General features: G+C 46.9%; 1 protein-coding gene across 2 annotated transcripts; it reads right to left on the reverse strand.

Annotated features, from left to right (window-relative positions):
• Window positions 1-2,526: 2,526 nt before the first annotated feature.
• MORN4 (MORN repeat containing 4) lies at window positions 2,527-21,237 on the reverse strand. 2 transcript variants are annotated; one of them, XM_004049898.5, is made up of 5 exons: window positions 20,990-21,131; window positions 7,545-7,641; window positions 5,174-5,288; window positions 4,644-4,753; window positions 2,527-4,377 (listed from the first exon to the last, which is right to left on the reverse strand). In XM_004049898.5, exons 2-5 carry the CDS (start codon window positions 7,609-7,611, stop codon window positions 4,229-4,231), a joined length of 441 nt encoding a protein of 146 aa, XP_004049946.1. In that variant the 5' UTR covers window positions 7,612-7,641; window positions 20,990-21,131; the 3' UTR covers window positions 2,527-4,228. The 2 variants fall into 2 exon arrangements, with proteins under 2 accessions (XP_004049946.1, XP_018890429.3); XM_019034884.4 differs by lacking the exon at window positions 7,545-7,641 and having other exon boundaries at window positions 20,990-21,237.
• Window positions 21,238-21,856: the final 619 nt, after the last annotated feature.

Genomic DNA, 21,856 nt, shown 5'->3' on the forward strand with positions numbered 1-21,856 from the left:
TTTTTTTTTTTTTTGAGACAGTTTCACTCTTTCACCCAGGCTGGAGTGCAATGGCATGATCTCGCCTCCTGGGTTCAAGCGATTCTCCTGCCTCAGCCTCCCGAGTAGCTGGGATTACAGGCGCCTGCCACCACACCCAGCTAATTTTTGTATTTTTAGTAGAGATGGGGTTTCACCGTGTTGGCCAGGCTGGTCTCGAACTCCTGACCTCAGGTGATCCAACTGCCTTGGCCTCCCAAAGTGCTGGGATTACAGCTGTGAGCCACTGCACCCGGCCAGGAATTTATCAAAGGGGGGACTACTTAGATTTGGGGCTTCAAACCTGAGTCTAGCACAATGCAGCTGGAAGCCAGGGCTACTCCTACAAACCCAAGTTCTGACTCCTTCCAGGGAAGTATCAGCTTAAGAAACTTGATCAGGAAAGTGACACTGGTCTTTCAAAGAGCCCTCTTTACCCTCCCATCCCTGCCCTCCACACTGCAAGCTGCATTCCAGCCACAATGCCCTTTTCTAAATCTATTTTCATTCATCTCCTATTCTGGTCTCTAGCCTTGATTCCAACCATTGAATGCAGGGAGACAGCCCAGTGGCTTGTCAGATTGATAAATAATGACACCTGGTGGATAAATGTTACATTCTAGAAGACTATTCTGGCCAGCCTAGGTCTGAAACACTAAGGGGACTTAGCCTGAGATAGGGCCATCCACTTGCCTACAGACACTCTGCTTTTATTATTAAAAATAGTCACTTTGTGACTATAATAAAATTTAACAGATAAAATTAGTGTGGCTATGTAAAGATGGACACTCTATTGCTATGCAGATCTTAGGTTTCCTGGCCAGATGTCAAGAACCTTTCTAAAGGCAAAAGAGCTCTGATGGTCTGCCTTCTCCCAGCTCTAAGAGTGTCCCCAACAATACTGAGCCAACAGGCATTCACTTACTGGAGACCTGGGGAAGGGGTAAGAGGCAAAAGAGAGCAAGTGGGCTATTTAGAAACACTTAGCACTTTTATTTTATTTTTTTGAGACAGAGTCTGGCTCTGTCATTCAGGCTGGTGTGCAGTGGCACGATCTCGGCTCACTACAACCTTTGCCTCCCAGATTCAAGCGACTCCCCTGCCTCACCCTCCCGAGTAGCTGGAATTACAGGCGTTCACCACCATGCCCAGCTAATTTTTGTATTTTTAGTAGAGACAGCGTTTCGCCATGTTGGTCAGGCTGGTCTCGAACTCCTGACCTCAGGTGATCTTCCTGCCTCGGCCTCCCAAAGTGCTGGAATTATAGGCGTGAGCCACTGCACCCAGTCAGCATCCTTTTTGATTAAAGTGCTAAGTGTTTAGGGCCAGGCAGCACTTTAGGAGGCGGAGGCAGGAGGATCACATGAGGTAAAGAGTTTGAGACCAGCCTGATCAACACGGCGAAACCCCATGTCTACTAAAAATACAAAAATTAGCCGGGCGTGGTGGCACACACCTGTAATCCCAGCTACTCAGGAGGCTGAGGCACAAGAATCGCTTGAACGTGGGAGGCGGAGGTTGCAGTGGGCCGAGATCATGTCATGGCACTCCAGCCTGTGCCACAAGAGCAAAACTCCATCTCAACAACAACAACAAAAAAGGATGCTTTCTCCAAAATATTTAACCTTTTTCAGTGGTAATATTTGACTAGTGGCAGAAAAATGGAGATACATTGTAAAAAAATTACTCCTTAAAAAGAAAGTGTAAGGTTAAAAAGAGAGGTAAATAGATACTTGTTTAGGGCAGAGGCTAAAGGAGAGAAAATAAAAGATCTCAATCTTCAACCCAAAACCAGGCTCTGAATGGCACTACAGCTTGGGGCTTAGTGCCTGGGGTCCTCTCACAGGCAACTTACAGAGGAGCAAGGCTCAGAGGAGAATCAAGTTTAGGACTTGGGGGAAAAGTTAGGGCTAGGCAGGCAGGGTAGTGCACTGGGTAAGAGCTCAGCCTCTGGGCTTAAACAGGTCTGGGTTTAAGTTCTGGGATCTGCCCCTTAGTGTCTATGGGACCTTGGAGAAACTGCTTAACTTCCCGGAGCCTCATCTGTAATACAGGGATAATAATAGTACCTTCCTCCAACAAGGACGTGCATGTAAAAGGGTTAGCGTGGGGGTCAATGTTCCACCACTCTCCTGTTGCAGAAAAAGGGAAACTCCGGCAGGAGTGGACCTGCCAGAGGTAACCCAGCAGGTGTGGCTATAACTAGTCTCAGGACTTAAGTACTCTGACGCTCAGGGTGAGAGAGGTCCAGTAAAGGGAGTTGGAATCAGAAAGGCTCGGTTACAAATCTCACCCAGCTGTGCCACCTACTAGTTGGGACAGCCTGAGATTGTCTGATTTAAATAAGAAAAAAAAGTTCATACGTCCTCCTCTGTAGAGGCTGAGAAAATTAGATGACTTGATAAAGTGTGCAGGGTCAGTTCCAAGGGCTAACCCGATTAACTTTTACAAACAGCAAATGGGTTGATATTCATGAAGACGCAGGGCCAGAAAGTCAGGAGAACTAGGTATAGGCAGTTCTGGTGATTTCTTTATTCTTTATAAACACCTTTTTCTACAGTACAATTCAGAGAATAAATAGAGGCACACGGCTAGAACTTCCACCACAAGCTGCTGTTGAAGAGACATTCAGTGTGAGGCTAGGGGGCTAGAGGTGGGGGACGTATTTGGGTACCAGGGTAACGGGAGGCCTATGTAATAAACTGCAGAGATCCCATCAGTAAGGTCTGATTGCGGCCTGACGGTCAAGGCTCATGATAGAAGAGCTACAGTGAGCCAAATGCTCCTTTACTTCCCCACAGTCCTAGAGTAGGTCCAGTTCTACCAAAACCCCAGGGGTTCGGGTGAGTCTGATTTATTGGTCCACTGGGAAGAAACTGTGTCAGCCCAAGCCATCCCTATGAATTCAGTTCACTCCATGGTAGTGCCTGAAGTGGCCTAAATATTCTACCCTTTTCCCTGGAGTTAGTCACAAATACAAGTAATAAGATTACTGTTTACATGAGTTTTTTTCTTGATTGTCCCAAAAAGGGATCCTGTTCCCCATCTAAGGAAGGAGAGAGGCACACATGGGGATTATCTGCTCTAAGTTGATGAAAGAAGACAGCCTGTCTTCTAAAGGGAGGAGGAAATAGCACTCTTACCGAATCCTTCACGGGGACATAGGCAGGAATGAATACCAGTCTGATCAGACCAAGTGGAAGCCTGCAGCCATGATTCCAACCAGCATGAGGAGTAACATATGGAAAAGCTCTGCCAGCCAGGCACAGTGGCTCACACCTGCAGTCCTAGCACTTTGGCAGGCCCAGGCAGGAGGATCACTTGAGCCCAGGATTTTGAGACGAGCAACATAGCAAGACCCTGGCTCAATTTTTTATAATAATAAAATTAAAGGCTGAGCGTGGTGGCTCACGCCTGTAATCCCAGCACTTTGGGAGACCGAGGCGGGTGGATCACGAGGTCAGGAGTTTGAGACCAGCCTGGCCAATATGGTGAAACCCCGTCTCTACTAAAAAAAATACAAAAATTAGCTGGGTGTGGTGGCACGCTCCTGTAGTCCCAGCTACTCAGGAAGCTGAGGCAGGGGAATTGCTTGAACCTGGGAGGCAGAAGTTGCAGTGAGCTGAGATCATGCCACTGCACTCTAGCCTGGGCGAGAGTAAAACTCCATCTCAAAAATAAAAAATAAAATAATAATAATAATAATAAAATTAAAAAAGAAAAGCTCTGGCCTTGACTTTCACAGGGCTGCTGTACTGAGCCACCCCTATCTTTTCCCTATTTCTCCAGAGTGGCACAGAGCACTGGCCCTAAGCTGGGGCTAGGATCACCTGCCCCAAAAGCAGCAGAACGAAGGTTCTGTATCACTTGGCAGAAAATGAAGCAGAAGGGTCACAGCAGGCTACACTGGGTAACCTGAGGTCTTAGGAACAGTGTATCAACCAGTGAGAAGAGGTGGCTCCTCTGTCCTCCAGCACATAAGGGTCAGGGAAAGACAGAACCACCAATGACTGCTGCAGGGTCTGCTGGCCAGCATCCTCAGCACTTTTCTGTGGTCCAGTTCTGGAATGGCAGGTGACAGGGCACATACAAGCCCTCTGCTCCACTGTCATTGTCAACTCATCTCAGCTCTGATTCATTTGTTCACCTCGAATCAACAACAGGGGCACTGGCTTTACCCAATACTTATCAGCTGGTGCCCACTGCACTGTCAGGCAGTGAGATTTCTGGCTGACTTGGAGGCGCTCTGGGCCCGCTGAACAATGGCAGAACACTTCTCACGCCGCAGCAGCTTGTTGTTCTCAAAGAGACCTTCATTGCGGGGGATTCCATGAGAACCATCGGGGAAAGTCAGCAGGCCTTTGAGGAGGGCAGAGAAAATATGGGAGTGACAATGGCATTAATGTCTCAAAGATGAGGCATATCTTTGGCCTTGATATGTCGAGGCCAAAGAAGAGAAAAACTCCCAGCTCTACTCAGGAGTACTCTATTGATGAGTTCAATGGATAGGTGTCAGGGACGGCCACTGTGGATTGCTGGACACCCGCAGGATTAAAACTAAACAGGTATATTTCCACCCATATTATGCCCACCTAAGTCAGCCATCCTGCTGGGCTGCAACTTACCAAAACCATCTACTCTGCCATTTTTAAATTCCCCCTCAAAGGTCATGTTGTCATATCGAATGAAGACTCCGACGCCATTAAACTTGCCCTGGGCAAACTCCCCCTCATACCTGCAGAAACACCAAGAAGTTAGCCTTCAGTGGAAAGTTAGCTGTCCAGATGAATGGAGTCGAGCAGCTGCTGATCTCTGTTATTTAATGATGCTAAGGAGCAAGCCGATTCTACCAGTCACATAGCTCCACCTACCCCACCTATTCCCAAGGAGCAGAGAGTATATATGACATGAAGCCCTGATCTCAAGGAAAGAAGATAGGATGTGAATGGGAGTGGGGTGGAAAGTCACTCACTTGGTTGACATTTCAAATTTTAGGTCCACTTAAAAAATAGCTAATAAAAGAACTACTTATTCCTCATCTGTGTTCTGCAGGGAGTGAGACAAGGTCAGGATTGACCAGATATTTACCAGAGTCCCATTTTTATGTCAGACCCTCCCTTATTTAAGGCTAAGAAAGGAATGACCTCATACCCACCTTGAACCATCTGAGAAGGTCAATACCCCAAAGCCATTAAAGAGCCCATTCTCAAAATGACCCAGGTAGGTGCCACCATCTGCAAACATCAGTTGACCAAAACCATGCCTGCGGCCTGAACAAAGAGAAGGATAGGTGTCAGGTTGGAAGGAGGCAGCTTCAGGGTCCCTTCTTACTCTTGTAGCATCCCTTATCTGCCATCACCCTACCCACAAAGAAAACAAGAGAAGCAGTGACATTAGCAGGGCAGAGGATTATTAGCCAGAGTCAGGCACTGGGAAAACCTGGCTCCTGGGGCCTTCCCATCTTATCACTACAGATTAAAGCAGGTCTACCCAAGTATGAATAAGAGAGCACTTAAAAATAACAACAGCTGACCAGGCGCGGTAGCTTACACCTGTAATCCCAGCATTTTGGGAGGCTGAGGGTGGATCACGAGGTCAAGAGATCAAGACCAGCCTGGCCAACATGGTGAAACCCCATCTCTACTAAAAATACAAAAATTAGCTGGATGTAGTGGCGCCTGCCTGTGGTCCCAGCTACTCGGGAGGCTGAGGCAGGAGAATCACTTGAACCCGGGAGGCAGAGGTTTCAGTGAGCTGAGATCGCGCCACTGCACTCCAGCCTGTCAACAGAGTGAGACTCCGTCTCAAAAAACAAACAAACAAACAAAAAAACAACTGGCTGGGCGCAGTGACTCACGCCTGTAATCCCAGCACTTTGGGAGGCCGAGGAGGCGGGTGGATCACCTGAGGTCCAGAGTTCAAGATCAGCCTGGCTAACATGGTGAAACCCCGTTTCTACTAAAACTACAAAAAATTAGCCGGGCATGGTGGTGGCGCGCTCCTGTAACCCAACTACTCAGGAAGCTGAGGCAGGAGAATCGCTTGAACCTGGGAGGTGGAGGTTGCAGTGGGCCGAGATCATGCCATTGCACTCCAGCTTGGGCAACAAGAGCAAAACCCCGTCTCAAAATAAATAAATAAATAAATAAATAACAATAGCTAACATGTGTATTTATATTGCCTTTACTATGTGCCAGCCTCTCCTTTTTTTTTTTTTTTTTTTTTGAGACAGAGTCTCACTCTGTCGCCCAGGCTGGAGCACAGTGGTGCGATCTTGGCTCACTGTAACCTCCGCCTACTGGTTTTAAGTGATTCTCCTGCCTCAGCCTCCCCAGTAGCTGGGATTACAAAGTGTTGGGATTACAGGCATGAGCCACTGTGCCTGCCCTAAAGTCTTGAGCCTTGAGAGAAATTGTACAGGTGTGATGTGACCTTGGCTCCTTCAATCCCAAGCCTTTCTTCCTGGCTTTCAAATACCTGGTGTCCCCTTTAATGCGGACTGTTAGAGGAGAGACTTCCTGAGGCTCTGCTGGGTGGGCTGTATCCACCACAAGAACTCCCTTGAATTCTGTTTGAAAGGCATGATTACTCCTGCAACATCTTGCAACATCACATCAGTTCAGAGAGTAAGCACAGCCCTGTTGCTATAATGAAGCTGAAACCAGTGCTGCTAATCAGGCTGTTAGATTTGCCCAGTAGCTTTAAGGTGCTAAAGGGATACTGGTTGTTGTTTTTTTTTTTTTTCCTCAGAGAGGAAATGTAGTTAGATTTTGAGGACACCGAGTCAGGCTGCCTGCTGTGTTTGCCTTCTTGCTCTACCACTTAGAGTTCTGTGATCTTGAGTAAGTTACTTAGCTTCTCCTTGCCTCAATTTCCCCATCTGTTAAATGGGAATAATAATAGTATGTGCCTACCTCATAAGGTTGTCATGAGGATTAAATAAGATGATAAATACAAAATGCTTAGAGGAGAGGCTGGCATGGGCCGGGCATGGTGGCTGATGCCTGTAATCCCAGCACTTTGGGAGGCCGAGGTGGGCAGATCACCTGAGGTCAGGAGTTCGAGACCAGCCTGGCCAACATGGTGAAACCCCGTCTCTACTAAAAATACAAAAATTAGCCAGATGTGGTGGCAGGCGCCTGTAATCCCAGCTACTTGGGAGGCTGAGGCACGAGAATCGCTTGAACCCAGGGGGCAGAGGTTGCAGTGAGCTGAGATTGCACCACTGCACTCCAGCCTAGGCAACATAGTGAGCGAGACCTCATCTCAAAAAACAAAACAAAACAAAACAAAAACAGAAGCAAAAAAAAGAAAGATATAACTCATTCCTGGAGGTTGAATTAACAATAGCATTTTCAAATTCCTTTATTTAATCCTAAAATGGAATAAAGGAAAGGCAGGCACTATATGGAATTAAATCCTGGAGTTGAAAATGAAGATCCATAAAGTTGGCTATATATCCTGATGTATTTGTCCTCCAGCAAATGAAGTGTTCATCATGGATACTTCCCAGGGGTCCTTCTCACCCTCCTTCCACTCGCCACGATATTCCTCCCCACTGGAGTAGGTGAAGGAACCTTTTGTCAGGGTCATGGTGACAGATTACAGGATAAAAGGATGAAACTGTAGGAAATAAGCAAAGGAGAACCAGTGTCATGGAATGGCGGGAGGAAAGGACTGCAAGGCAATTTTGTAGATACATTCTAAAGGCCACCAGCCTGGTAAGTGTACACTGCCTTAGGTGCATTTAACCAAAATACCCCTATCTCCAACCACCACCAGCACCATCATCTCCACCTCTGCCCAAGTGCTCTTATCCTCCTGCTTATCTTAAAAGTTTTCAGCCAGTTGCTATTTTCTATGACCTGGGATGGAAATCTACAAATATTAATCTACAAATATTTATTTGATACCTACTATGTGCTCAGTTGATGTATAAAATACAGTATCTTCCCTTGATGAGTTTATAATCTAGTTAATAAGACTAACAATTTAAACACTGAATTATGCCAGAGATAATGTGATTAAGTGCCAACTTGGATGGCAGAGATTAACAAAGACATGAGATGGCCAGAATTCAAAACAAGCAGACAAGCAGTGGAGAAGGCAAAGAGCAATTCCAGAATCAGAAAACATAGGGAACAGGCCAGGGGCAGTGGCTCATGCCTGTAATCCCAACACTTTGGGAGGCCGAGGTGGGTGGGATGACCTGAGGTCAGTTGTTTGAGACCAGCCTGGCCAACATGGTGAGACCCCGTCTCTACTAAAAATACAAAAAATAGCTGGGCGTGGTGGCAGGAGCCTGTAATCCTAGCTACTTGGGAGGCTGAGGCGGGAGAATCACTTAAACCTGGGAGGCGGAGGTTGTAGTGAGCTGAGATAACACCACTGTTACCCCAGCCTGGGTGACGGAGCAAGACTCTGTCTCAAAAAAAAAAAAAAAAAAAAAGAAAATATGGGGAACCAACACTCAAAGGGCAAGGAACACTCTAAGGGCAATGTGAACACGAGATGTTCCATGGCAAAATAAGAAGCCTGGTCTCATTACAGTTGAGGGTTTATTTGGGGAGTATTAGGAAATAAGCCTGTGTAGGTACATGTAGCCACAATCTTAAATTTGAAGAGAGGCCTGGTGCAGTGACTCACACCTGTAATCCCAGCACTTTGGGAGGCCGAGGTGGGAGGATCTCTTGAGCCCAGGAGTTCAAGACCAGCCTGGGCAACATAGCAAGACCTCATGTCAAAAATGTAAAATTAAAAAACAAAAAATAGGCTGGGCGCGGTAGCTCATGCCTGTAATCCCAGAACTTTGTGAGGCCGAGGTGGGCGGATCACGAGGTCAGGAGTTCGAGACCAGCTTGGCCAACATGGTAAAACCCCATCTCTACTAAAAATACAAAAATTAGCCGGGTGTGGTGGCGGGCACCTGTAATCCCAGCTACTCAGGAGGCTGAGGCAGGAGAATTGCTTGAACCCAGGAGGCAGAGGTTGCAGTGAGCTGAGATCACACCACTGCACTCCAGCCTGGGTGACAGAGCAAGACTCTGTCTCAAGAAATAAATAAATAAATAAACAAACAAATAAATCTGAAAAGAATCTCATGGATTTAGCCCAACCTCTCATTTTATAGGAGAAATAGAAGCCCAGAGAGGTAATAAAGTTTGTTGACAGCCTCCCCTGACTATGCTAGTCCTTTTTTCCTGTACAGCACAGCCTCTGCTTTTAGCTCAGGCTAACTTAAAGACACCTTTGAAAGCTGGGCATAAGAGTTTACAGCACATGAGGGAGGAAAAGAGGCGACCTCTGCGGGTTTGTGAACCAGGATGTAATACGAAGGCAGTGTGTAAGGAAAATGAATGTGGTAGCATGAAGTGGGATGAATTGGAGCAGCAAGTCCATAGTCAGAAAAGCTTGCAAGGAAGGGAAATATGATAATGCAGCAAATTGTAAAAATGGGCAGAGTTATTCTCCCTCCGTTCATGACCCTACAATGTGACAAGGCAGATCCTCCCATTAAGAGGCAGAGTTAGCCGGGTGCGGTGGCTCACGCCTGTAATCCCAGCACTCTGGGAGGCGGAGCGGGTGGATCACCTGAACCAGAATGGCCAGCATGGCGAAATCCTGTCTCTACTAAAGATACAAAACATTAGCAGGGCGTGGTGGCGGGTGCCTGTAATCCCAGCTACTCGGGAGACTGATGCAGAAGAACTGCTTGAACTCGGGAGGCAGAGGTTGCAGTAAGCCAAGATCGCACCACTGCATTCCAGCCTGGGCGACAGAGTGAGGCTCTGTCTAAAAAAAAAAGAGGCAGAGTTTATTTATTCCTCCACCTGCTGGACCTGGGTTGGCTGTGTGACTTGTTCTAGATAATGGAATGTTCGCAAAGGTGATCTAGCAGAGGTCTGCAAAGCACCTGTGCACTGGGCTTGCCCTCTTGCTACACTTGGACCTGTTCTGCCCCCACGTAAATAAGCCCAATCTAGTCTACTGGATGGTGAGACCCTGTCCCAGAGGGCCACAGATGAACAAATTGCTCAGGCAAGACTAGAAGAACTGCCCTTCTGAGCCCGGCCCCAAACTAGCGACCACAGACTCACAGGATAAATAAATGGTTATTGTTTCAAGCCACTGTGTTTTCTGGTGGTGTGTTATTACCCAGAAAAAGCTAACTGATACGTTCAGGCATGAGTCTGGGAGATCACAGTATAATGGGAGCAGAAGGAACAACTTGGGGGATACATCATAGGAAAACAATCAGTAACATTTGGGGACTGGCTAGATATGGCTTCACATTAGTGGTAAAAGGATGTATTGAAGGATATTCTATAAGAAGGGAACTGCACGGTGGCTCAAACCTATAATCCCAGCACTTTGGGAGGCTGAGGCTTGCGGACCACTTGAGCTCAGGAGTTTGAGACCAGCCTGGGCAACATGGTGAAACCCCATCTGTACCAAAATTACAAAAAATCCAAAAATCAGCCGGGTGTGGTGGCGCGTTCCTGTAGTCCCAGCTACTTGGGAGGCTGAGGTGGAAGGATCGCTTGAACCCAGGAGGCAGAGGTGCAGTGAGCCAAGATCACACCACGCCACTCCAGCCTGGGCGACAGAGGGAGACCCTGTCTCAAAAAAAAAAAAAAAAAAAAAGGGAAGAAGAAGGGAATTAAGATACCCCCCAAAATCATTAAATATAAACAGAGGCAAATAGTACGTCATTTGATGGACTAAAAAATACAAGCCCTATTTCTTCTTTAATTCCCTAGGTCTCTTCATTCATCCCTTCATCTTTCATTTATTTATTTATTTATTTTTTAGAGACAGGGTCTTGCTCTGTCACCCAGGCTAGAGCGCAGTGGCACGATCATAGCTCACTGTAACCTCAAACTCCTGGATTCAAGGGATCCCGTCACCTCAGTCTCCTGAGTAGCTGGGACTACAGGCGCACACTACCACATCTAGCTACCTCCTCATCTTTTCCAGATCTAAGCAATACAATGTTTTCTCCAGTAATTTTGACAATGCAGATTCCTAGGCCCAAACTCAGACTTACTGAATCAGATTCTGTATAGTCAGAGCCTGGGAACCTGCAGTTTTAATAAGCACATCATTAGATCCTTACTTCAAAGCTTGTGGCCTACTGCTACAATAAATGGAAATACTGTGTGTGAAAAGTTCTCTGAACTATAAATCACTATTGAAAAGTCCTCTATCAACCAAGCATGGTGGCTCATGCCTGTAATTCCAGCACTTTGGGAGGCTGAGCAGGGACAATTGCTTTAGCCCAGGAGTCTGAGGCTGCAGTAAGTCATGACAGTGCCACTACAGCCTGGGTGACAGAGCGAGACCCTGTCCCCCCCCAAAAAAAAGTCCCCTCTGATTAATAAGTAACCTAGAGTCTGACCCTCAGGCATCTGACTGAGTTCCAACAGGACAAGGACACATTCTCCTCAGAGTACTGGGGCCAGACCTGGTGGAGAAACAGGAAAGAATTCTTTTTTCTTTTAGAGACAGGGTCTCATTATGTTACCCAGGCTGGACTTGAACTCCTAGGTTCAAGAGATCCTCCAATCATTCCCTCTTAGCCTTCTGAGTAGCTGGAACTACAGGTGCATGCCACTGCTCCCAGCTCAAAACAAGACGGGATTCTTTTTTTTTTTTTTCTTTTTTTGAGATGGAGTCTCACTCTGTCGCCCAGGCTGGAGTGCAGTGGCATGATCTCGGCTCACTGCAAGCCCTGCCTCCCGGGTTCATGCCATTCTCCTGCCTCAGCCTCCCGAGTAGCTGGGACTACAGGCGCCCACCACCACGCCCCACTAACTTTTTGTATGTTTTAGTAGAGATGGAGTTTCACCATGTTAGCCAGGATGGTCTCAATCTCCTGACCTCGTGATCCGCCCGCCTTGGCCTCCCAAAGTGCTGGGATTACAGGCATGAGCCACCGTGCCTGGCCGCAAGATGGGATTCTTAAATCTCGGGGGCCTGGCGCCAACAGCTAGCTTCCTTTTTCCTTCAAGTCCCAGGGAAGCCAAAACCTCATCCAGTCAAGATGGAGTTCCAAAGAGTGGGTTGCATAGTTTCATAGCACAAAAGGGGTCTGGTATATTTTATGCAAAAGTGATGCTTTAAATGTTCAACTAAAACAACCCATATGTTAAATTTGCTTTCTCCACAGTGTCATGGTGGACAGTGCTAGATTATTTATATTTCAATTCAGGTGGCACAACCCTCTCTAATAATCAATTGCACTAACCCCAGAGAAGCTGTCTGAAATACCTTTATAACAGAAGCTAACATTTACTGACCTCTTACTGTGTTCCATCAGTGTTGTTTATTTGTTTTGTTTTAAGAGATGGGGTCTCACTCAGTTACCCAGCCTGGAATGCAGTAGTGTGATTGTGATTATAGCTCACTGCAGTCTCAAACTTCTGGGCTAAAGTGATCCTCCCGCTTCATCCTCTCCAGTAGCTGGGACTAGAGGTGTGTGCCAACACACCCAGCTACTTTTCAAATTTTTTGTTGAGATGGGTATCGCTATGGTGCCTAGACTGGTCCCGAACTCCTGGCCTCAAGTGATTCTTCCTCATCAGCTTCCCAAGTAGCTGGGATTACTGGTGTGAGCATCAGTGTTTTTTGTTTTGTTTTGTTTTTGAGACGGAGTTTCACTGTTATTCTTCCCCAGGCTGGAGTGCAATGGCGCGATCTTTGCTCACTCCAACCTCCGCCTCAGCCTCCCAAGTAGCTGGGATTACAGGCATGCACCACCACGCCTGGCTAATTTTGTATTTTCAGTAGAGATGGGGTTTCACCATGTTGGTCAGGTGACCTCAGGTGATCCTGACCGCAGGTGATCCACCTGCCGCGGCCTCCCAAAATGCTAAGAATACAGGCGTGAGCCACCGCACCCGGCATGAGCCATCAGTGTTTTTAAAATATATTATCTAATTTCATCTCACAACAACTTTTTGGGGTGGGTATTATTATTATTTCCACTTTAGGGATGAGGAAACTAAGGTGCAGAGAGGATAAGTAAATTAACTAAGGTCATACATTAACATGTGGAAACTAACACGTGAAAGTTAGAATCAGAGCTCTGACAGCTGGCCTTGCGGGCACAAGTTCTTACAGTAACTTGCTAACTTATACCATCCTATCCTATCTGGCCTCCCAGGATAATATGGTGGTGTTGTAGACTGTGAGCACAGGAGGACTTGAGTTCAAATCCGAGTTCACTGTATGATTACGGGCAAGGTATTTAAGTATCTCTAAATCTCAGTCTCCTCATCTGTAAAGTGGAGATAATATATGTATTTCACATAGTTGGCAGGTGGATTAAATTAAATATCTGAGAGTCAGTGGGTGACAGAAAAGAAAAATAAAAGAAAGAAAATGACACACACGTAAGTACCTAGAACACTGCCAGGGCCCGTCCACTAAATGTTAGTTTCTTTCCTCTTTCAAAGTTTTACACTTAAACTCACACATATACTTACTGTAATGAAAACTTCTCTAGGTCTTTCCTCAGTAAAAACTGCTACCAATGTAATTCAAACAACACTTTGAAAAAGAAAATCTCAGCAATTTTGACTAAAGAGCTGAATACTAAGTAGAGGAAAAACAAACTATAGTTGCCACCCATCCGCTCTTTATCAACATCCTACAGGATATTTTTATTTTGGCCTCATGTCATAACGATTTTTTGTTTTTTAAGGAGAAGTTGTGTCACTCTTTTGCCCATGCTGGTGTGCAATCGCTTGATCATAACTCACTGCAACCCTGAACTTGTGGGCTCAAGCAACCCTCCTGCCCCAGCCTCCCAAGTAGCTAGGACTATAGGCACACACCACCATGCCCAACTAACTTTTTTGTAGAGACCGTGTCCTACTATGTTGCCCAGGCTAATCTCAAACTCCTAGCCTCAAGCAATCTCTGGCCTTGGCCTCCGAAAATGCTAGGATTATAAGCATGAGCCACCACACCCAGCCTCATGACTTTTTTTTTTTTAAGAGAACAAGCGGGCTGGGCACAGTGGCTCACGCCTGTAATCCCAGCACTTTGGGAGGCTAAGATGGGTGGATCACCTGAGGTCAGGAGTTCGAGACCAGCCTGGCCAACATGGCGAAGCCCTGTCTTTACTAAAAACACAAAAATTAGCCAGGCGTGGTGGCACATGCCTGTAGTCCCAGCTACTCGAGAGGCTGAGACAGGAGAATCACTTGAACCTGGGAGGTGGAGGTTGCAGTGAGCCAAGATCATGCCCACTGGTCTCCAGCCTGGGTGACAGAGCCAGACTCTGACTCAAAAATAATAAAATAATAATAATAATAATAATAATAATAATAATAATAATATGTTCTGATGCTTGTTCTCTCTCTCTTTTTTTTTTTTGAAACGGAGTCTTGCTCTGTGGCCCAGACTGGAGTGCAGTGGCGCAGTCTCGGCTCACTGCAAACTCCACCTCCCGAGTTCAAGTAATTCTCCTGCCTCAGCCTCTCGAATAGCTGGGATTTCAGGTGACCGTCACCATGGCTGGCTAATTTTTGTACTTTTAGTAGAGACAGGGCTTCACCATGTTGGTCAGGCTGGTCTCGAACTCCTGACCTCAGGTGATCCTCCCGCCTTGGCCTCCCAAAGTGCTGGGATTACAGGCGTGAGTCACTGTGCCTGGCCTGATTTTTGTTTGTTTGTTTGTTTGTTTAATGGAGATTGGTGCTGCTGACTTTGCTGAGTAGCTTCAGCAGAGGGACCTGAACACCTTTTTTTTTTTTGAGACACTCTCACTCTGTCACCCAGGTGGAAGTGCAGTGGCTCGATCTCAGCTCACTGCAACCTTCGTCTCCTGGGTTCAAGCAATTCTCGTGCTTCAGCCTCCTGAGTAGCTGGGATTACAGGTGTGTGCCACCACACCTAGCTACTTTTTGTATTTTTAGCAGAGACAGGGTTTCACCATGTTGGCCAGGCTGGTCTTGAACTCCTGGCCTCATGTGATCTGCCCACCTTGGCCTCCCAAAGTGCTGGATTACAGGCGTGAGCTACCACGCCCAGCCAGAACATAATGATTTTTGATACAGACACCAAAAGCCCAGAAATGGTCTGATGTGAAAACAGCTAGGCCTGACCAGAGCAGGGTTCAACGACATCTTCTACGCCCTGGCTCTGTCCCAGCCATGAGGACAGACGAGTTCTAAGAATCCCTGTGCTCTCACCCAAATAAGAGAAAAGATTCATTTCTCGCCTAAATGAAGGGAAACCTTGTGGAGACTCTTCTAGAGATGTTTGGGGGCCACTCCCACAGGACTTTCTCCTTTCTTCAGTTATCAATCAAGCATTCCATTTCCAGTATCTCTCACACAGAAGATATCCGAGGCAAGGACCATTATCTTCTTGTAGTAAACTCCCTCCAAACCTCTGGGAGCTATTTTCTGAGACGTGATGCTGGTACTTGCCATGTCATCTCTGTCCTATCAATGTCCCACAAGGTCAGCATCCAATTTCAGGCTCACAAGCCTCTTATCACCAGCCCAGCATCAGAGTGTGCTGGGGTAGAGGCCAACATGACTCCATTGCAAATATAACATTAATGAGAGCATGAGAATTAGTTTTCCATCAGAATAGCAGAAGAAAACACTTTCCAGTACAGATGGGCATTTTGATCAGGCAATCCTCAGCTCTTCCCAGAACTAAGTTACAGCACTAAAAGTCAGCTTATGGTTGAAGTTTCATTCCTTCAAAACACATCAGTTAGAATCTGAAGGGCTGTATCTTCCACTAAATCTTATAATTAAACAACCACTCCAAAACCTAAACACAAAATCACTATTTATACAAAAAGATTATAAGAGCATTTCCTTTAGATGTCTGGCAGCAGTTAACCAACTTGTTTTCACTCAAAATTTGGAAGGAGTTATTGCAGTGGGATTTGAGGAGTCATATTGACTACACAGGGACTCAGGGAAAGTACTGCCTTGTATTTATTTACTTTTTCTCAAGGCTACATGAAACTTCCAAAGAGTGGCATTCTACCTTGTTCCAGAAGGAACAGTATAAGATTGCTGAAAGAAGGGAACATTTCTCCAGTTTGAGGGTTATTTACAGACAAAGTACTAGTTTTCAAGTTGTACACCTAACCACTTTTTTTCTTTTTTTTTTTTTTTTTGAGACACAGTCTCACTGTGTCACACAGGCTGGAGTCTAATGGCGTGATCTTGGCTCACTGCAACCTCCGCCTCCCAGGCTCAAGAGATTCTCGTGCCTCAGCCTCCTGAGTAGCTGGGATTACAGGCGTGCCAGCATGGCCAGCTAATTTTCATATTTTTAGTAGAGATGGGGTTTCACTATGTTGGCCAGGCTGGTCTCAAACTTCTGGCCTCATGTGATCTGCCTGCCTTGGACTCCCAAAGTGCTGGGATTATAGGCATGAGCCACCATGCCCAGCCCCTAACCACTTTTTTAGTATGCTGTTAGCTCTTGGGGATTATACCCTAAATATTTTAAGGAAGCCAATGAAACTGAAAAGGTTACCTTCTTATTACCAAATGTGGCGGACTGTATTTCCAAGATGTTTGCAACAGTATCTTCTGTCTTACATGTTTGTCTACAATTTGATCTGGCCATTGATCCATTAAAAGGTGAAATCTACCTCCCCTCCGTTGAATCTGAGTAGGCTTGTGACTGCTTGGACCAAAAGAACACAATGAAAATGATGGTGTGGGCCGGGCGTGGTGGCTCACGCCTGTAATCCTAGCACTTTGGGAGGCCGAGGCAGAAGGATCACCTGAGGTCGGAAGTTCAAGACCAGCCTGACCAACATGGAGAAACCCCATCTCTACTAAAAATACAAAATTAGCTGGGTGTGGTGGCCCATGCCTGTAATCCCAGCTACTTGGGAGGCTGAGGCAGGAGAATTGCTTAACCCAGGAGGCGGAGGTTGAAGTGAGCCAAGATCACGCCATTGCACTCCAGCCTGGGCAACAAGAGTGAAACTCTGTCTCAAAAGAAAATGGTGGTGTGTTCTGAGGTTAGATCATAAAAGGTGATGCAACTTCCATCTTGTCACTGATACACTCACACTTGGAGACCTGAGCCACCACATAAAAAGCCTGACTACCCAGAGGCTAACACTGAAAGCCAAGCCACACAGAAAAGCCATATATTGGTGTTCCAGTTGGCTGCCCTTACCTTTGAATCATCCTATCCCACGTACCAGGCATCAGTGAAGGAGCCTTCAGATGATTCCAGCTCTCAGCCATTGAGCCTGCATTCCATCCCATATCAGGGAGCAGAGAGAGGCCTCCCCATGGTGCCAGGTCCAAATTCCCTCACCCACAGAATCCATGAGCATCATATGGGTGTTTTTTTTTGTTTGTTTGTTTTGTTTTTTGAGACAGAGTCTCGCTTTGTCACCCTGGGTGGAGTACAGTGGTGTGATCTCGGCTCACTGCAAGCTCCGCCTCCCGGGTTCAAGCAATTCTCCTGCCTTAGCTTCCCGAGTAGCTGGGACTACAGGTGCTCGCCACCACGCCCAGCTAATTTTTTTTTTTTTTTTTTTTTTTGAGACGGAGTCTCGCTGTCTCCCAGGCTGGAGTTCAGTGGCACAATCTCGGCCTACTGCAAGCTCCGCCTCCCAGGTTCTCGCCATTCTCCTGCCTCAGCCTCCTCAGTAGCTGGGACTACAAGCGCCCGCCACCATGCCCGGCTAATTTTTTTTTTGTATTTTTAGTGGAGACGGGGTTTCACCATGTTAGCCAGGATGGTCTCGATCTCCTGACCTTGTGATCCGCCTGCCTCAGCCTCCCGAAGTGCTGGGATTACAGGCGTGAGCCACTGCGCTCGGCCCCGGCTAATTTTTTGTATTTTTAGTAGAGATGAGGTTTCACTGTGTTAGCCAGGATGGTCTTGATCTCCTGATCTCATGATCCGCCCGCCTCAACCTCCCAAAGTGCTGGGATTACAGGCGTGAGCCACCGCGCCCGACCACAATATGGGTGTTTTAAGCTGCTAAATTCTGGGGTACTTTGTTACACAGCAATAATAACTGGAATACCATGTTTCAACCTAACCCTCCCACCATCCTCTCCCATTGGTTTTCAACAGTACATACTACAAACTTCCATTCCATTTTGACTTAGGCACATATAGCAAATTCCCTTCAGCAAATGCTTGCCAAAATGATGTCCATTGCCAAGACCACAGTCAGAAGTGCTAATGAAAGGGAATGTGTGCAGAATCCATGAGTCTCAGGCCATGGTTGAATACATTTGGCTAGAAACTGCCACATGTGCCCAAACAGTTGATATTGTCACTATTTGGGACAGTGTCTGGATTTTATGACTTTTATAATTAACCACGCTAATGAATAGCTTTACAGCTACTGACCTAAAAAGGAATTTCACCAGCAACCATGGTCATTAAGACAAACCTAATTTAACAAAGTATAGTCAGTGCCAATGAAGACTGAAAGCCCAATACTTTTTTTTTTTTGAGGCAGTCTGGCTCTGTCATCCAAGCTGGAGTGCAGTGGCGTCATCTCAGCCACTGCAACCTCTGCCTCCTGGGCCCAAGCCATCCTCCCACCTTAGCCTCCTGAGTAGCTGGGACTACAGGAGCATGCCACGACACCCTGCTAATTTTTGCATTTTTTGGTAGAGACAGGGTTTTACCATGTTGCCCATGCTGGTCTTGAACTCCTGGGATCAAGTGATCTGCCTGCTTCAGCCTTCCAAAGTGCTAGGATTACAGGTGCGAGCCACCATGTCTGGCCCAATACTTTAATAAGGGATGCAAATCAGTATTTCTATCAGTTATCCAAATCATATTTTTAAAGAGAATATATGGCTCAGGGGTTTAGGCTACAGATACACCCATGGAATCCAGTCACAAACCAAGATGATTCACACTTCTAAACAGACACTCACCCTTTCTGCACTCCTGATAGATGGGTTGCAAAGGATCAGTCCAAACATTTACATAAAAGAAAATTACTATTCTGTCCCTGTAAACCAACACACTATTAGTCTGCACTATATACCATATTCCTGGTATCTTCATTTTCTTCTGTCCCAGACATTTCTTTTTTATTATTATTATTTTCTTATTTCCAAACAGAACTCTGAGACAATAACGAGAATTTTTGTTTCCGTTCTTTTTATCTTTTTCTAATTTTAAGAAATCAACGTATTAAACAACATTTTTGTATTCACAGTAAACTGTGAATTAAAGAGTGATTAAAAAATTAAATTAAAAAATTAAAGAGGATTAAAAAAAAAAAAACTGACATAAAGAGGAAAAGGGCCGGGCATGATGGCTCACTCCTATAATCCCAGCACGTTGGGAGGCTGAAGCAAGAGGATCGCTTGAGCCCAGGAGTTCAATACCAAGCTGGGAAACGTAGTGAGACCTCATCTCTACAAAACAATACAAAACTTTGCTGGGTGTGGTGGTGCATGCCTGTAGTCCCAGCTACTCAGGAGGCTGAGGTAGGAGGATTGCTTGAGCCCACAATTTGAGGCTGCCAGGGTGAGCAGTGACTGCACCACACCTGTACTCCAGCCTGGGCAACAGAGCCAGACCTTGTCTCAAAAAACAGAAAAGAAAAGCAAAACAAAACAAAAGGTTGGGGCAGTGGGGGAGATCCAGTTAGAGAATACTGGGTGGAGGCAGCCACCCTAACTACCCACATGTACCCCCAGAACCACCCTTCCCAGGGTACAATAGTCTTGTCAAATTATTTCAGTAATAAAGAAAGCAGTTCATAAGCTTTTAGAATCCTAAAGAGAAGAAAATGAAGGCTTTGATGAACAAAGATTAGCCTTGTTAGGAACCTAGAACAAAAAGTCAAATAATACTCCCTTTTTTTTTTTTTTTTTTTTTTGAGACGGAGTCTTGCTCTGTCCCCCATGCTGGAGTGCAGTGGCAGGATCTTGGCTCACTGCAACCGCCGCCTCCCAGGTTCAAGCAATTCTCCTGCCTCAGCCTCCTGGGTAGCTGGGATTACAGGCGCGTGCCACCATGCTTGGCTAATTTTTGTATTTTTAGTAGAGACGAGGTTTCACCATCTTGGCCAAGCTAGTTTTGAACTCCTGACCTCGTGATCCACCCGCCTCGGCCTCCCAAAGTGTTGGGATTACAGGCGTGAGCCACCGCGCCCGGCCTAAATATTTTTTTTTAAGTGTTTTAAAAGGAGCTCGAAATAACTGTTTTTCATTATAAGTCTAACCTCCTCTTTCCTCATGTGAAAAGTAAATAAATGTATCGTTGCTATATGAAGGGTTCGTTTAGGGAAGACTGTGGGATGGTTAGATTGAAGAAAGTGGGAAGAAAATACTGGCGCCAAAAAGATTTTTTTTTTTATTTAAAGGCGATGATGACCTGGGGGGTGATTGGGACTAGGGAGTAATACTGCCAGAATACTATCCTATTTCACGGGAAAGGGAATGCCAGGGCTGGACTCCGATATAGCAGTTATTCCTGCTGGTACCTAAGCAGTTCAGAGATGCTAGAATGCAGGGATACCACCCATCAACTAAATGAAGCATCCCATTCCCCAGGCTTCCATATGTGGGAGTTCTCTCCACCAGTGAGATAAAGGCGGGCCCAGGGAAAACAAAGCCCTAGACCACAACAAGGCAACACCTTCTCGCACCCCATTTTCACCTTCCAGGCGCGTTCCTTCCTGCTTTCCGGGCCGGCTCTCCCGCCCGGCAGGGTCTAACGCTCACACAGGTCTGCCAATTCCCCTGATGCAACCCTCCACTCTCTGCTCGCTAACCCCAGTCCAGTCAGCTCTCCCGGGCCTCGACCCCCGCGGTGGAGACTAAAGGGTTCAGGTTTGGGTCCCCCACAGGCAACCGCCCTCAGGTCAGCGTATCCGAGGTGGAGCCGCGCCCCCGAGCCGGGTCATCTCGTGCTCCGTTCCTCAGTGCCCACCTGACCGATCACACTCTTTCCCGGCCCCCTCCCTCCTGCGCCTCCAGCCAACCTGGGGCCGGCCTTTCGGGATGACCGTCACTCCTGGACGCAGGGTTCCAGCGCCTCGGACTTTTCCTCTGATGGGCTCCCGGCTGCCACCTTGCTCTCCGCCACCTCCACCAGCGATTGCCCCACTTGACGCCGCCATCCTGGGCCACCGCACTGGGTACAATTCCGGCTGCCCATTGGCTGTTACCTACGCAACCGGGAGCAACGCCACTCCGCATTGGCCCAGCCCGGCTCCACGCCATCTTTGTGCGGGGCCGAGTGTTTGCGAACCCGAGCTGACTATGTGAAAGAGGGGTGGTCCCACCTCTGCAACGCAGATAAAGACAGAGGATCCAGATCTGGCCTACCCAGAGGCCGTCTAGTTGAAATGGCAACCCCAAAGAAAACCAAACCTGCGCCCGAAGCAACAGTGACCATCAACGCGAGCGGCTCTGATCTTGCTCCAGTCCCCACTGCTGTCAAGGGCCCCGCCGCGGAGTTTAAGGCAGATCCTAAATCCAGCTTCAGAGAGGCAGCTTTGTAAATTGTAACGCGCTAGGCAGGATAGCCCCCAATAACTCTGTGCTAGACATTGTGATATCAAGACACTTTTGCATTCATTATAGGAATTTGTGCTGTCCTTGTCATTATCTAGATCCTTTTTGTTTAAAATATAGTACCTGGCCAGGCGCAGTGGCTCACATCTGTAATCCCAGCACTTCGGAAGGCCGCGGCTTGAGGTCAGGAGTTCGGGAGGCTTGAGCCCAAGAGTTCTAGATCAGCCTGGGCAACGCAGGGAGACTCCATATCTACAGAAGAAAAAAATTACCCAGCCTAGTGGTGGGTGCCTGTAGTCACAGCTACTCAGGAGGCTGAGGTGGGAGGATCC

This window comes from Gorilla gorilla, chromosome 8, assembly GCF_029281585.2.
Source record: "Gorilla gorilla gorilla isolate KB3781 chromosome 8, NHGRI_mGorGor1-v2.1_pri, whole genome shotgun sequence".
In the NCBI taxonomy this organism is placed as follows: domain Eukaryota; kingdom Metazoa; phylum Chordata; class Mammalia; order Primates; family Hominidae; genus Gorilla; species Gorilla gorilla.

What these genes read in the sequence shown, in the direction of transcription:
- MORN4 (XM_019034884.4), bottom strand. Translation starts at nt 21,230, where the DNA reads ATGGCGTGGAGCCGGGCTGGGCCAATGCGGAGTGGCGTTGCTCCCGGT. An exon ending in TCCCGAAAGGCCGGCCCCAG is followed by an intron (nt 5,289 to 20,989) that starts GTTGGCTGGAGG and finishes CTCTTTGTTCAG; the next exon opens with GCCGCAGGCATGGTTTTGGT. An exon ending in TGGCAGAGTAGATGGTTTTG is followed by an intron (nt 4,378 to 4,643) that starts GTAAGTTGCAGC and finishes CCCTCCTCAAAG; the next exon opens with GCCTGCTGACTTTCCCCGAT.